General features: G+C 33.5%; 1 protein-coding gene across 4 annotated transcripts; it reads left to right on the plus strand.

Moving 5' to 3' along the window:
* Positions 1–1009: 1009 nt before the first annotated feature.
* On the plus strand, positions 1010–8004 carry LOC109340825 (NAD-dependent malic enzyme 2, mitochondrial-like). 4 transcript variants are annotated; one of them, XM_019578572.1, is made up of 20 exons: positions 1090–1218; positions 1749–1845; positions 2005–2123; positions 2214–2381; positions 2984–3112; positions 3493–3553; positions 4439–4542; positions 4629–4712; positions 4807–4913; positions 5027–5129; positions 5460–5567; positions 5745–5810; positions 5995–6067; positions 6160–6246; positions 6338–6392; positions 6471–6542; positions 7140–7202; positions 7400–7514; positions 7720–7853; positions 7981–8004. In XM_019578572.1, the coding sequence occupies exons 1-19, from the start codon at positions 1090–1092 to the stop codon at positions 7789–7791; spliced, it is 1812 nt and encodes a 603-aa protein (XP_019434117.1). In that variant the 3' UTR covers positions 7792–7853; positions 7981–8004. The 4 variants fall into 4 exon arrangements, with proteins under 4 accessions (XP_019434119.1, XP_019434120.1, XP_019434118.1 ...); XM_019578573.1 differs by lacking the exons at positions 7400–7514; positions 7720–7853; positions 7981–8004 and adding an exon at positions 7672–7719 and having other exon boundaries at positions 1011–1218; positions 7140–7149; XM_019578574.1 differs by lacking the exons at positions 6338–6392; positions 7720–7853; positions 7981–8004 and having other exon boundaries at positions 1010–1218; positions 7400–7452.
* Positions 8005–11257: the final 3253 nt, after the last annotated feature.

The raw sequence follows: 11257 nt of genomic DNA on the forward strand, positions 1-11257 counted from the left end.
ATGAGAATAATACTTATTAGAAATGTCAATTATATACTTCAAAGAAGACCAATTTCCCCATCTAAAAGGTAAAGAGATAACTAACAAAAACCTAAAAAATGATTTAGGAAAAAAATTTAATTTAAAAAAATTAAATACCAGTTAAAATAATCTTTCATAAGACTAAATATGTCAATTTTAAAGGCATGAACAGAATAAAAAATACATAGAAATTAATGTTTAATTGACATACATTCATTTTTATTATAAGGGATAAAAAGATTTCTTTGGTCTAAATCAGATATGTGATTTGGGTCAAATTAAACACTCATACTCATAGTCAATTACATTTATAAAAGAGAGTGAGCTTAATAAATCAATTTATGCATGTCTCAACTCAACAACCCCTTCCGCATGCTGTTTTACATCACATCTCACACACTCTATTTATCTAATAGTATAAAAGGTTGATGTCACCACTTGGAACATAATTGAATTTAATAGATTAATATGTATACATAATTAATATAAACATTTTTACACGATTATCATCTCCATCAATAAAGAGATAAACTACAAAAAAATAAAAGAAAAATAATATAATAAAACATCTTTATCCTTTTATATAATAGAATAACAATTTTGCTATTAAAAATACAAGAAAAATTAAGTATTTGACTCCCCATTAATGAAGAGAATCCCTATTCATTAATACATCACCCACCATTGAGTCATTTGTATTATAAGTCAACAATTATTGATATATAAATAGTAAATACTATGCATTTAATATACATGCATCTTAAATCCTTAATTGAAATATTTCAGTATAAAAAAATATGACCCACAAACAAAAGGAGAGTAATATCATTATAAAAATAGGAAATAACATGGAAAAGAATATTCTAAGGAAAGTTGTTACTTTTATTTTTAACAGTAAAAGTATTATTTTATTATATTTAAAATTAAAAGGGTAAAAAATATCACATGTTTTTTCCTTTCCTTTTATTTATTTATTTCCTCTCTATATAGAATTCTCACCCAATTAACATAGCTTCCCTTATAAACTTAAGCGCGCAGGTTCAGTTGAATTTTCGTTACTCTCAAAAAATGTGGAACCACTTGCGTTTCGCCGCCGCCAACCTCGCCCGATCGCGGCGCTTTTCCACCGTGAATCCTGGTCCATGCATTGTTCACAAGCGCGGTGCCGATATCCTCCACGATCCTTGGTTTAACAAGGTTCTTTCACAACTCTTCTATTTGAACTCTTGCTATTCTAGTTCAACCGATTTTGTTGTCGATTTATTCTCAACTATACAAAGGAACTAACATGATCTGATAGGCTAATAGCTCTAAGATCAGTTTGAAGTGCTGAACAGTGTAATTATGTTACTCATATTTACATGGTTCGCCATATCACATATTATTATAACGACTTCTTTTATATGGAACCTCGGTCTACTTACTGCACGGTAGACCAAAAACTGTTGCGCAGTATGTAGGCTAAATGAGGGAACCAGGTAACTATGATTTTAAGCTTGTTAATGAGCTTGCATATGCTGAATATGTATTCATGAGAAAATGCTGCTGATATAAATCTTTATTTTTTTGGGGCACCTCACTTAAGATAAAAGGAAATCTAAGCTTCTGGTTTTATATTTTATATAATCATTGGGATGATGTCGAATTGGTCATGATTCATGTAAACCATTTTCCTCAATTTTGTTTTTATTTTCTGAGTTTTTCCCTTCTAAATTCTTGGAATGCAGGATACTGGATTTCCTTTGACTGAACGAGATCGATTGGGGCTTCGGGGCCTCCTTCCTCCTCGTGTCATATCATTTGAGCAGCAATATGATCGCTTTTGTAAGTTTTAGGCTCTTCTAATATTATATATATCTGGATACTTCAGTCTGAGTTAGTTTTGCCTAGTTTGCTATTATGTTTGTGTTCTTGCTTTTTATGCATTTGTAATTTGCTTCTTGAGTAATATTTGAGAGCCATATATTATATTTTTTTCTTCAGTGAATTCTTACCGGTCTTTGGAAAAGAATACTCAGTGCCAACCAGATAATATTGTTTCCCTTGCCAAATGGAGAATCTTAAATAGACTACATGATAGGAATGAGACTTTGTACTACAGAGTGAGTTTGATTATGAAGTTGGATTGTCAGTGTGAGAGTATAATCAAATTTGTTTTTGAAGTCATATTTTTATCTTTCATTTCTCTCCAGGTTCTTATTGATAATATTGAAGAGTTTGCTCCAATAATATATACTCCTACAGTTGGATTAGTGTGTCAAAATTATTCAGGGCTATTTAGACGTCCACGCGGAATGTATTTTAGTGCCAAAGATAAAGGAGAGATGATGTCAATGATATATAACTGGCCTGCTGAAAAGGTATTGATTTAGCCTTGGTAAACACAGCTTGTGTGGATCTAGATCAATTTATCCGAAATTATTTCCTTTAATTTGTGACATTTAGGACATTGATAACAAAAAGAAAAATGTGAACGCTGATTGGGTCGATTTTACTTTGTATGATATTCTTGTACGCCAGTTTGAGCTTTACTGAACATTTCCTTCTAAGGTTTGTGAAAAATCAGGGAAACCCAGGGAAGCCCATGGAAGCTTGGAGTATTTTATCTTATTTCTTAATGAAAGGCAGATTTTTTCTTTAGTTTAATTTCTATGTTTTTTTATTAAAGGCAGATTATTTTATATGGTCATTGTCAAAACGTGTCATGCATGAAATTAATACATATTTTAGGTTTGTATAGATTCTTTTTAAAATGACAGTAATGTTCTGATTATGGTTACTTAATTTACACTTTTTTTATTTTAAAAATTACTAACATTGGATGTCTGACAACAACTGCAAATGTATTTGTAACTGGGTGAAGTTTGATCTCCTTGTCATGACTTTGGTGCTTTTTGGTTCATTAAGCAGCCAAACTGGCTTGCATTTTCTTGGTTTTCATAATCGTATCGCTCTTTTCCAGGTAGACATGATTGTCTTGACAGATGGTAGTCGAATCCTTGGGTTAGGTGACCTTGGTGTTCAGGGCATTGGAATACCAATAGGAAAACTTGATATGTATGTTGCTGCTGCTGGTATCAACCCACGGAATGTATGACCCCCTCCCACTCAGCCCTCTCTCTATCTATTTTTTCTATCAATGTCTGTCTATTCATGTCCCTTTGTTTCCTTCCATACATCTCGTGGGAGTTAACTTAAGGATGTTCCATTGCTGGCTTAGGCTTGGGCATAGAAACATTCTTAACAATCAGTGGATATTACTTATGATAGGATTGGGCATATATAATTTTCTTAATGCTTATAGTTTTATCATGTATAGTTATATGTTTCTTATAGTGTTCGTGACATTTTGACTTCATTAAGATAATTGGTGTGGAATAGTGTCAATTATGTTTGTTTTGTGTAACAACTAATTGGTAAAGCCATTAACTCTTGTCAACTCACCATTTGTTATTTTACCAACTGTGCCAGATACTACCTGTTATGTTGGATGTTGGTACCAACAATGAAAAGCTCCTTCAAGATAGACTTTGTGAGTAAAATTCTGTTTTTCTATATCTTTTGTTTGCTTATTTTACAGCTGTCATTTTTCTCATTTACTGTGGACCAAGGATGGAGCCAGAAATTACATGTAGGGAGGGCTAAATACAATTTTTATTTTTGTTAGATCGCAAATGATTTTAAGATCCCATTTCAGGGGCACAGTTCAACGAACTGCACCAGATCATGGTTTTGAAACATAGATAATACAACTTCAAAATTACCAAACAGGAGAGACGGGGATCAGAACTCGTCAACTTACTTCTTAGCTACCATTTCTTGATTAAATGCTTGATAATTCTTAAAACTTAACCTACATTGCTTCTTACTCTTACATATATCTTCTCATCTCACCCTCACTAGGTTCCTGAGTGTATTGTGGTTGCTCCACCAGAACCTATTTACTATAGATTTAAGCTCTTTACAAAGCTTATCTGGAAGTTTAAAAGAATTACAAAATAAAAAACTGCCATAGTTGCTAGTTCACATAAAATGTTTCTACTATGCTGGTGATGTGACGATTGACGTTTTATTTTTTAAGTAAGATGTCATGCTTGTCAGAAACCTAGATTTATATGGTCACATTTGAACAATAGGACCCTTTAGATATTGGCTCTTGTGGGTGGACTATACCTGACAAACTTCTTCCCAATATTTTTGGAGTTTGGCAGCATGATTCTTTAATTGCTTTGGCATTCTCGATCTTTTGATAAACTGTTCCAAAAGCTTGTTGATTGATCTCTTAACATGTTCTCTATTAGTTTATCCTTGATTTGTAATAGTATAAAAATGTAAAAACTATACCAAAAACTAGCATGCTAATGTATCATAGTTGATATTATAAGAGGTATTGTCTTTTCTGATGTTTGTGTGACAGATTTAGGCCTTCGACAACCAAGGTTGGAAGGTGAAGAGTATCTAGAAATTGTGGATGAATTCATGGACGCTGTTTATGCTCGATGGCCTAAGGCTATTGTGCAGGTTTGTATATATTCTAACCCATTTTACTGTCACTGTTTGCTTTAAATTTTAGCAATTTTGTAACTACATTGTTTTAATTTTATCAGTTTGAAGATTTCCAAATGAAGTGGGCTTTCAAAACCCTCGAACGATATCATAAAAGGTTTTGCATGTTTAATGATGATATACAGGTGATACAGTGGTACTAAATATCAGTTATCTAATACACTTTACTGTATAATTGGAGTAGCTACTGAAACTTCAATTTTTCTTAATCTCCTATAGGGAACTGCTGGTGTTGCACTTGCAGGATTGTTAGGAACTGTAAGAGCCCAAGGTCGACCATTGTCTGATTTTGTGAAGCAAAAGATAGTGGTGGTTGGAGCTGGGAGGTAAATTAAAAACTGATTATTGGACATAATAATGGGTGTCCAGTTTCTTTTGTCAATCTATCATCCTCATTATAGCTACTTTCTGCCTCAAACTTTTCTTGCCTGGCTTGCAGTGCCGGGCTTGGTGTTCTAAAAATGGCTATCCAGGCAGTTTCAAAGATGACAGGGTGCAGTGAATTAGCTGCCAAAAGTCAATTCTTTTTGATTGATAAAGACGTATGCTTCCACAATCTTTACTAGTAATGCCAGTCCTTTAAGTTGCAATGAATGAAAGCAATAATTGTATATTTGTGTTGACTATCATAACCATAATAAAATATCCAGTTCAATCGTTATTTTGACCTTTCTTCAAGTGATCCAACCATAATTTTAATTTCTATTTTTCTCATCGTATTCTTTTCTTGATTTCTCTTCGTATCTAATGTTGTCGGCATGAGAAAAAAAGAAGTAATTTTGTACGATCAAATTTTGGATGCTGCTATTTCATATTTGTATGTTATTGGCTTGTTGGGTTATGTATGGTAACAATGTCATCCACATATGCAGGGTCTTGTCACAACAGAAAGGAACAATCTAGATCCAGCTGCTGCCCCATTTGCTAAAAATCCAAGAGACATTGAGGGTCTTACTGAGGGTGCTAGTATACTTGAAGTGGTAAATGTTATAGGTTTCATTGAGGAAAACTCTGTTGGCCCAAGGCTACTTATGATATTGAAAAGATTTATTTTGATATAACAGGACTAATCCGCTTTCCTTCACTGATGCTAATTTTAAAGATTATGCACACTTACTCATGCCTATACTTAAATTCTTGAACCTATTGGTCTTTAGGTTAAGAAGGTTAAGCCACATGTGCTCCTAGGGTTGTCTGGGGTTGGTGGTATTTTCAATGAGGAGGTAATTACCTTGTACATTTGCTGATTTGCGCTTCTATCATGTCCTGTTACTCAGTGAAGTATATTAAATAAATAAATGTAATAAGTATGTTTGAAATATATCTTGTTTGACAGCTATAACATATGTAAGTTTATGTAATTGGAAATTTGGAATTCTTAATTTTGATAGTTGAGATTTGACTCAGGTGCTTAAGGCAATGAAAGAGTCTGTTTCAACAAAACCTGCAGTCTTTGCTATGTCAAATCCAACCATGAATGGTTTGTATTAGGTTTATTAAGCACTCGAATTCCTTAATAATGTCTATCTTTACTTTTGTTTTAATATTTTCTTTGTATCATTATGGGTACAGCTGAGTGCACTGCTAGTGATGCTTTTAAGCATGCTGGTGAAAATATAGTGTTTGCAAGCGGAAGCCCTTTTGAAAATGTAAATCTTGGTAACTACCTCTTTCATTGGTTTTGATGTATCTTGTCTAGTTCATATTTTCCTGAGCTGTTGTAGGATCTCTTACTAAAATTTTTGTGCAGGTAATGGAAAAGTGGGCCATGTAAATCAAGCAAATAACATGTACCTGTTCCCAGGGTAGGGCATGTCTTCATGCTTAAATGTTTTTTTGACCTATTAATGGAAATATTGGTATAATTTTTTTTTTCATTTCAGAATTGGTCTGGGAACTCTTTTGTCAGGTGCTCATCTGATAACAGATAGAATGTTGCAGGCTGCTTCTGAATGGTATGCAGTATACACTTGTTGATTTGGACATTTTTTCTTTTGTCTACCAAAAGCTATTGGAAATAGCATTAATGGATTTTTGGAAAGATACCTTCTTTGACATTTATAAGATCTAGCATAATACAATTCTTATCTGTGAAATATGTTTTATATAATTCCTATGTTTGGGCAATTAATACCTTGCCAATTAATGCATATGCACATGGAGAGAGTCTTTTTTACTGCTGAAGTTTTAATAGCAAGAAGACACTTATATGGTTGTCCGATGTATAATCTTCAGTTTAGTTTTTCTGCAATTTATAGGGTGGAAATTTTATTACTAATTTTATTGGAGGGTGAACTTCAGCACAATGGTAAGCTTGCTTGTCTTGTGACCTGGAGTTCATAGGTTTAAATCTTTCGAAACAACCTCTTCACTTGTGATGGTAAGGCTACATACATTTACTCTCCCTCGACCCTACTAGGTGGGAGCCTCGTGCACTAGATCACCCTGTATTGGATCACATTGCTTTTTCCTTTTTAATTTTCGAAGTCGTAATGAGATGTCAAATGAAGCTTCTTTTCAGATAAATTACTAACATACTGTTTTCCTCACAGCCTTGCTTCATACATGATGGAGGAAGATATCTTGAACGGAATCTTATATCCGTCTATCAGCGGGTAATTTTCGTTTTTCCTCCTGGTGTAATTTGATTTTCATTTTCTTTTGGCAATATGTTTAAAAGTAGGTGCATTCATTTTCTTGAAAGAAAAATCTGGTCCTGTTGATTTGGTCGTTTGTTAAGAATATAACAGTTCTCAATGGTTGATATTAATATTATCACTTTCTCTGATTAACAATACTTTGCATGCCACAGCATACGAGATGTAACAGCCGAGGTTGGGGCTGCTGTTCTTCGAGCAGCAGTTGAAGAAGAGCTCGCTGAAGGACAGGGTGATGTAGGACCCAAAGAACTTGCACAAATGTCAGAAGTATGGAAAAATCTCTCCTTACATGTAATATATGAATAGGCTACTATAGTTTTGCATATTATCAGGGTACAATGAGTTGTCCAAGATTAAAAATTAGAGCAATTTTAGTTAACATTTGAACATTGCCAAATGAACCCAACTCCTTCATTTATTTATCAATCCGAAAGAGAGTTCTGCTCCAGCTAAATGATGCTTATTGTTGCAGGAGGAGACCGTGGAGTACGTCCGAAGAAACATGTGGTTCCCTGTGTATTCTCCTCTTGTTCATGAAAAGTAAACATCCCCTGTTTGTGTGCAATTTTAATCCTGCATGCACACCTTTTATAATTTTGGTTTCTAATCTTTTAACTAGCAAAGGTTCAGTATTGAAGGGCAAATGGGGAGAAGGGAAAAGATGTCTCTATTTGTTTCAGCCACGGCTTGTCATTGTAATAGCATTGAATTTTGGCTTTGTTATGTTCTGTGTATTATAGTGTAGGAAGTGACTCAAGTGAGAACAATTGTTTCTGTGAGAACGAGAATAATTGATATAAATCATTTAATCTTATTTGAGTAGTAAAGATTTCAAAGATAAACACAACTTTTTTTTAAGTGATCATATGCCCACTAGCTAACTTTTAATCCCATCTATTTATGTATAGTTGAATGGTGGATATTTATTGTTCTTTTTTATATGACAGTCCAAAATGCATATTCTCTCCATTAAGCAATTATTGTTATATAATTTTATTTTATAAATTTAATGTTGGTCAATGAAAAATTGAATAGGCAGAAAGGAGAGTTCATAGCTCCATTGTCTATATATTTGTATTTTTTTTACTAAACTACATGAAGAGATCAAGAGGACTTCTTACTTCCAAATAGATCTTACATCTATATAGAAATGCTGATTTTTCAAACATACCCAAGAAAAATATTTCAAAATGTTGATTCTTCAGAACCAATAGGTCATTATCATTCTTCAATCACCAGAGGTAAGTTCTTTAAATATTTCTAAATGTCCTGTGTACTAGCCTACTCGCTAGTTGTAAATGGGTTCAAGTCAATTTTAGCACTTTCATTTTAATATTGTTTTTAAGTTATTGTGAGAGATATGTGTGTAAATATGATATACCATTAAGATTTTTCTTTACTAAGTAGGGTAAATGGGGCTCCTTAAGCATGTTAGGTGGTGTTTGATTTTTTGTTATGTATAATAAAAAATATGTTGCTGAGGAGACAAAATTCACTTGGGTTAGAATGTGCTCTTATGATATCCTTGAGGCAGATACATACATAGATAAATAAACATAAACAGCTGAAAGCTTTGTTGTCAGTGTACTATAGCAATGCCATTTTAACTAAGCAAACCTCTGTTTTGCTCTCTCTTTATCTTATCAAATATCTTCTTAAACCTTAAACTTATCAAATTTCAATTTTATCCTTACCTTCATTATATCTACCATAAAGAGAAACCAAATGTACAAAAGCATGGCAGAGATATTCCTGCTATTCTATCCGGTATCCAATATTTGATGCAACTTTGAAACTTGACTCAGCCTAACCTGTAGAAAAAGACACTTCCATATGTAATGTTCTTGAACAATACATAATCTTAAACTCCACCATTGTACAACTAACTTAGAACATATGCTAACGAGATGGGTCTGCTCTTATGGGCTTTTGAGGATAATGGGTCACATTGTGTTTTCTTATAGGCCTTCATGAGAAAGCCTTTCTTTTATTATCTCTTGTAAATATGACTAATTATACTTGAAACTACATATAATATTTGGATTAATGCTTTAGTGTGAAATAATTAAATCAAACCATATGTTATTTGTGTTTTTTACCTAATACCGATCCAAACTTATTCACGACAGATGATTATTTGATTTGGGTATAGGTTGTTGCAAGTTAAGCAATTTCTCTCTCTTTTTTTTTTTTTTTTTTTTGATATCACACATTATGGTTGACTTGCATAAGAGTTTAGATTTTGGGGACTACTATATTAGTCCATATATCATTTGTTATGATTGGTCAGAAAAATACTTATTTATTAATTTTTTAAATATTTTTTTCAACCAAGAGATTTAACACAAAATACTATATAGCAACGCACCGCAATTGTGGTGTGAGTGAAATTCAACACAAAAACCTCAACAAACAATGTTGCGGCCGCAATAAGAGGAAATTGTAACGGAAAATTGCCTGAAGGTATATACACTTATAATATTTCAGTCCCTTCATCAAATCAGAAATTGCCTGAAGGTATCTACGCTTATAATATTTCATGTCACATATGCCCTTAGCCACCAAATTAATTACTGAGGATCACTTTATATTTTGGCTAATTAAATAATGACCATAACACAATTATAGAATTATATTCGTGACCCACAAATTGTCAGAAATTATAACAATCTCCCACTAGTCACATATATGATTCACCATACGTGTTATCCTTATTGCGCGCTTAAATATTGTCTATGACTCAGGCATGCCCAAATTATCCCGTCCATTAGTCCTGTCTCCATATCGAATCACAATGAATTTCGCCATATCAATCATGACTAATTCAACAATGATCACCAACATTAACACAACTAAATGACATAGATTCAACATGAAATGTGTAGCATGAAAATCACATGAATATGATCTGTACATGTCAATTTTCAACTGATCCTACTTAACTTTAGTGAGATCCTTAATAATAACATAAAACCTTATTGTACAAAGTATAAAGACAGAATACCAAACTGAATGATTAATCAACTGAAGTTTGAATACAAAGTATCCATACATAATACTGAAATCACATAGAACATAATAAAAGGTGCGCACATTCTAACTCCCACTAAACCAAAAAATCCTCACATTGCAGAACACCCATGTGAGCAGTATGCTCATGAAAGACCTTGGGTGTGATAGCTTTTGTAAGATGATCCGCAATCATGGAGTTAGTGCCTATGTGTTCTATGGAAAGCTGTCCACTTTGTACTTTCTCCTTAACAACTAGGAACTTAATGTCGATGTGTTTCGACTTTGCTGAACTCCTATTATTGTTGGAGAACAACACAACTGATTTATTGTCACAATATAACTTTAGTGGTCTTTCAATCCTTTCCACAATTTGCAGCCCAGTGACAAAATTTCTCAGCCATGATGATTAATGTGATGCCTCATAACATGCTATATATTCAGCTACCATGGTGGATGAAGCTACAAGAGTTTGCTTGGCAGAGCGCCATGAAATTGCACCACCAGCCAACAGATAAACATAGCCTGAAGTAGATCGTCTACTATCTTGGCATCCCGCAAAATCGGAGTTAGAATACCCAATGATCTCTAATTGGTCTGATCTCCTATACGTGAGCATAAATCTTTTGTTACCTTTAAGTACCTCATGACCCTTTTGGCTGTTTTCCAATGATCCATTCATGAATTACTCATATATCTGCCTAAAACCCCAACTATGAACGCTATATCCGAACACGTACAAACTTGAGCATACATAAGACTCCCTACGGCCGATGCATAATGAATCTTTTTCATTTCCTGAATTTCTAGATTTCCTTTAGGGCACTGATTGAGACTAAATTTGTCTCCCTTAGCAACTGGAGTATCCATTGCTTTACAGTCCTACATGCCATATCTTTTAAGTACCTTTTCTATATAGCTCTTTTGTGATAATCCAAGAATACCCTGAGATCTGTCTCGGTGTATCTGAATTCCTAATACAAATGAAGTTTCACCAAGAT

This window comes from Lupinus angustifolius, unplaced genomic scaffold, assembly GCF_001865875.1.
Source record: "Lupinus angustifolius cultivar Tanjil unplaced genomic scaffold, LupAngTanjil_v1.0 Scaffold_262_3, whole genome shotgun sequence".
NCBI lineage: Eukaryota > Viridiplantae > Streptophyta > Magnoliopsida > Fabales > Fabaceae > Lupinus > Lupinus angustifolius.

What these genes read in the sequence shown, in the direction of transcription:
- LOC109340825 (XM_019578572.1), top strand. Translation starts at nt 1,090, where the DNA reads ATGTGGAACCACTTGCGTTTCGCCGCCGCCAACCTCGCCCGATCGCGG. An exon ending in CTGGTATCAACCCACGGAAT is followed by an intron (nt 3,113 to 3,492) that starts GTATGACCCCCT and finishes CAACTGTGCCAG; the next exon opens with ATACTACCTGTTATGTTGGA. An exon ending in GTGCTAGTATACTTGAAGTG is followed by an intron (nt 5,568 to 5,744) that starts GTAAATGTTATA and finishes ATTGGTCTTTAG; the next exon opens with GTTAAGAAGGTTAAGCCACA.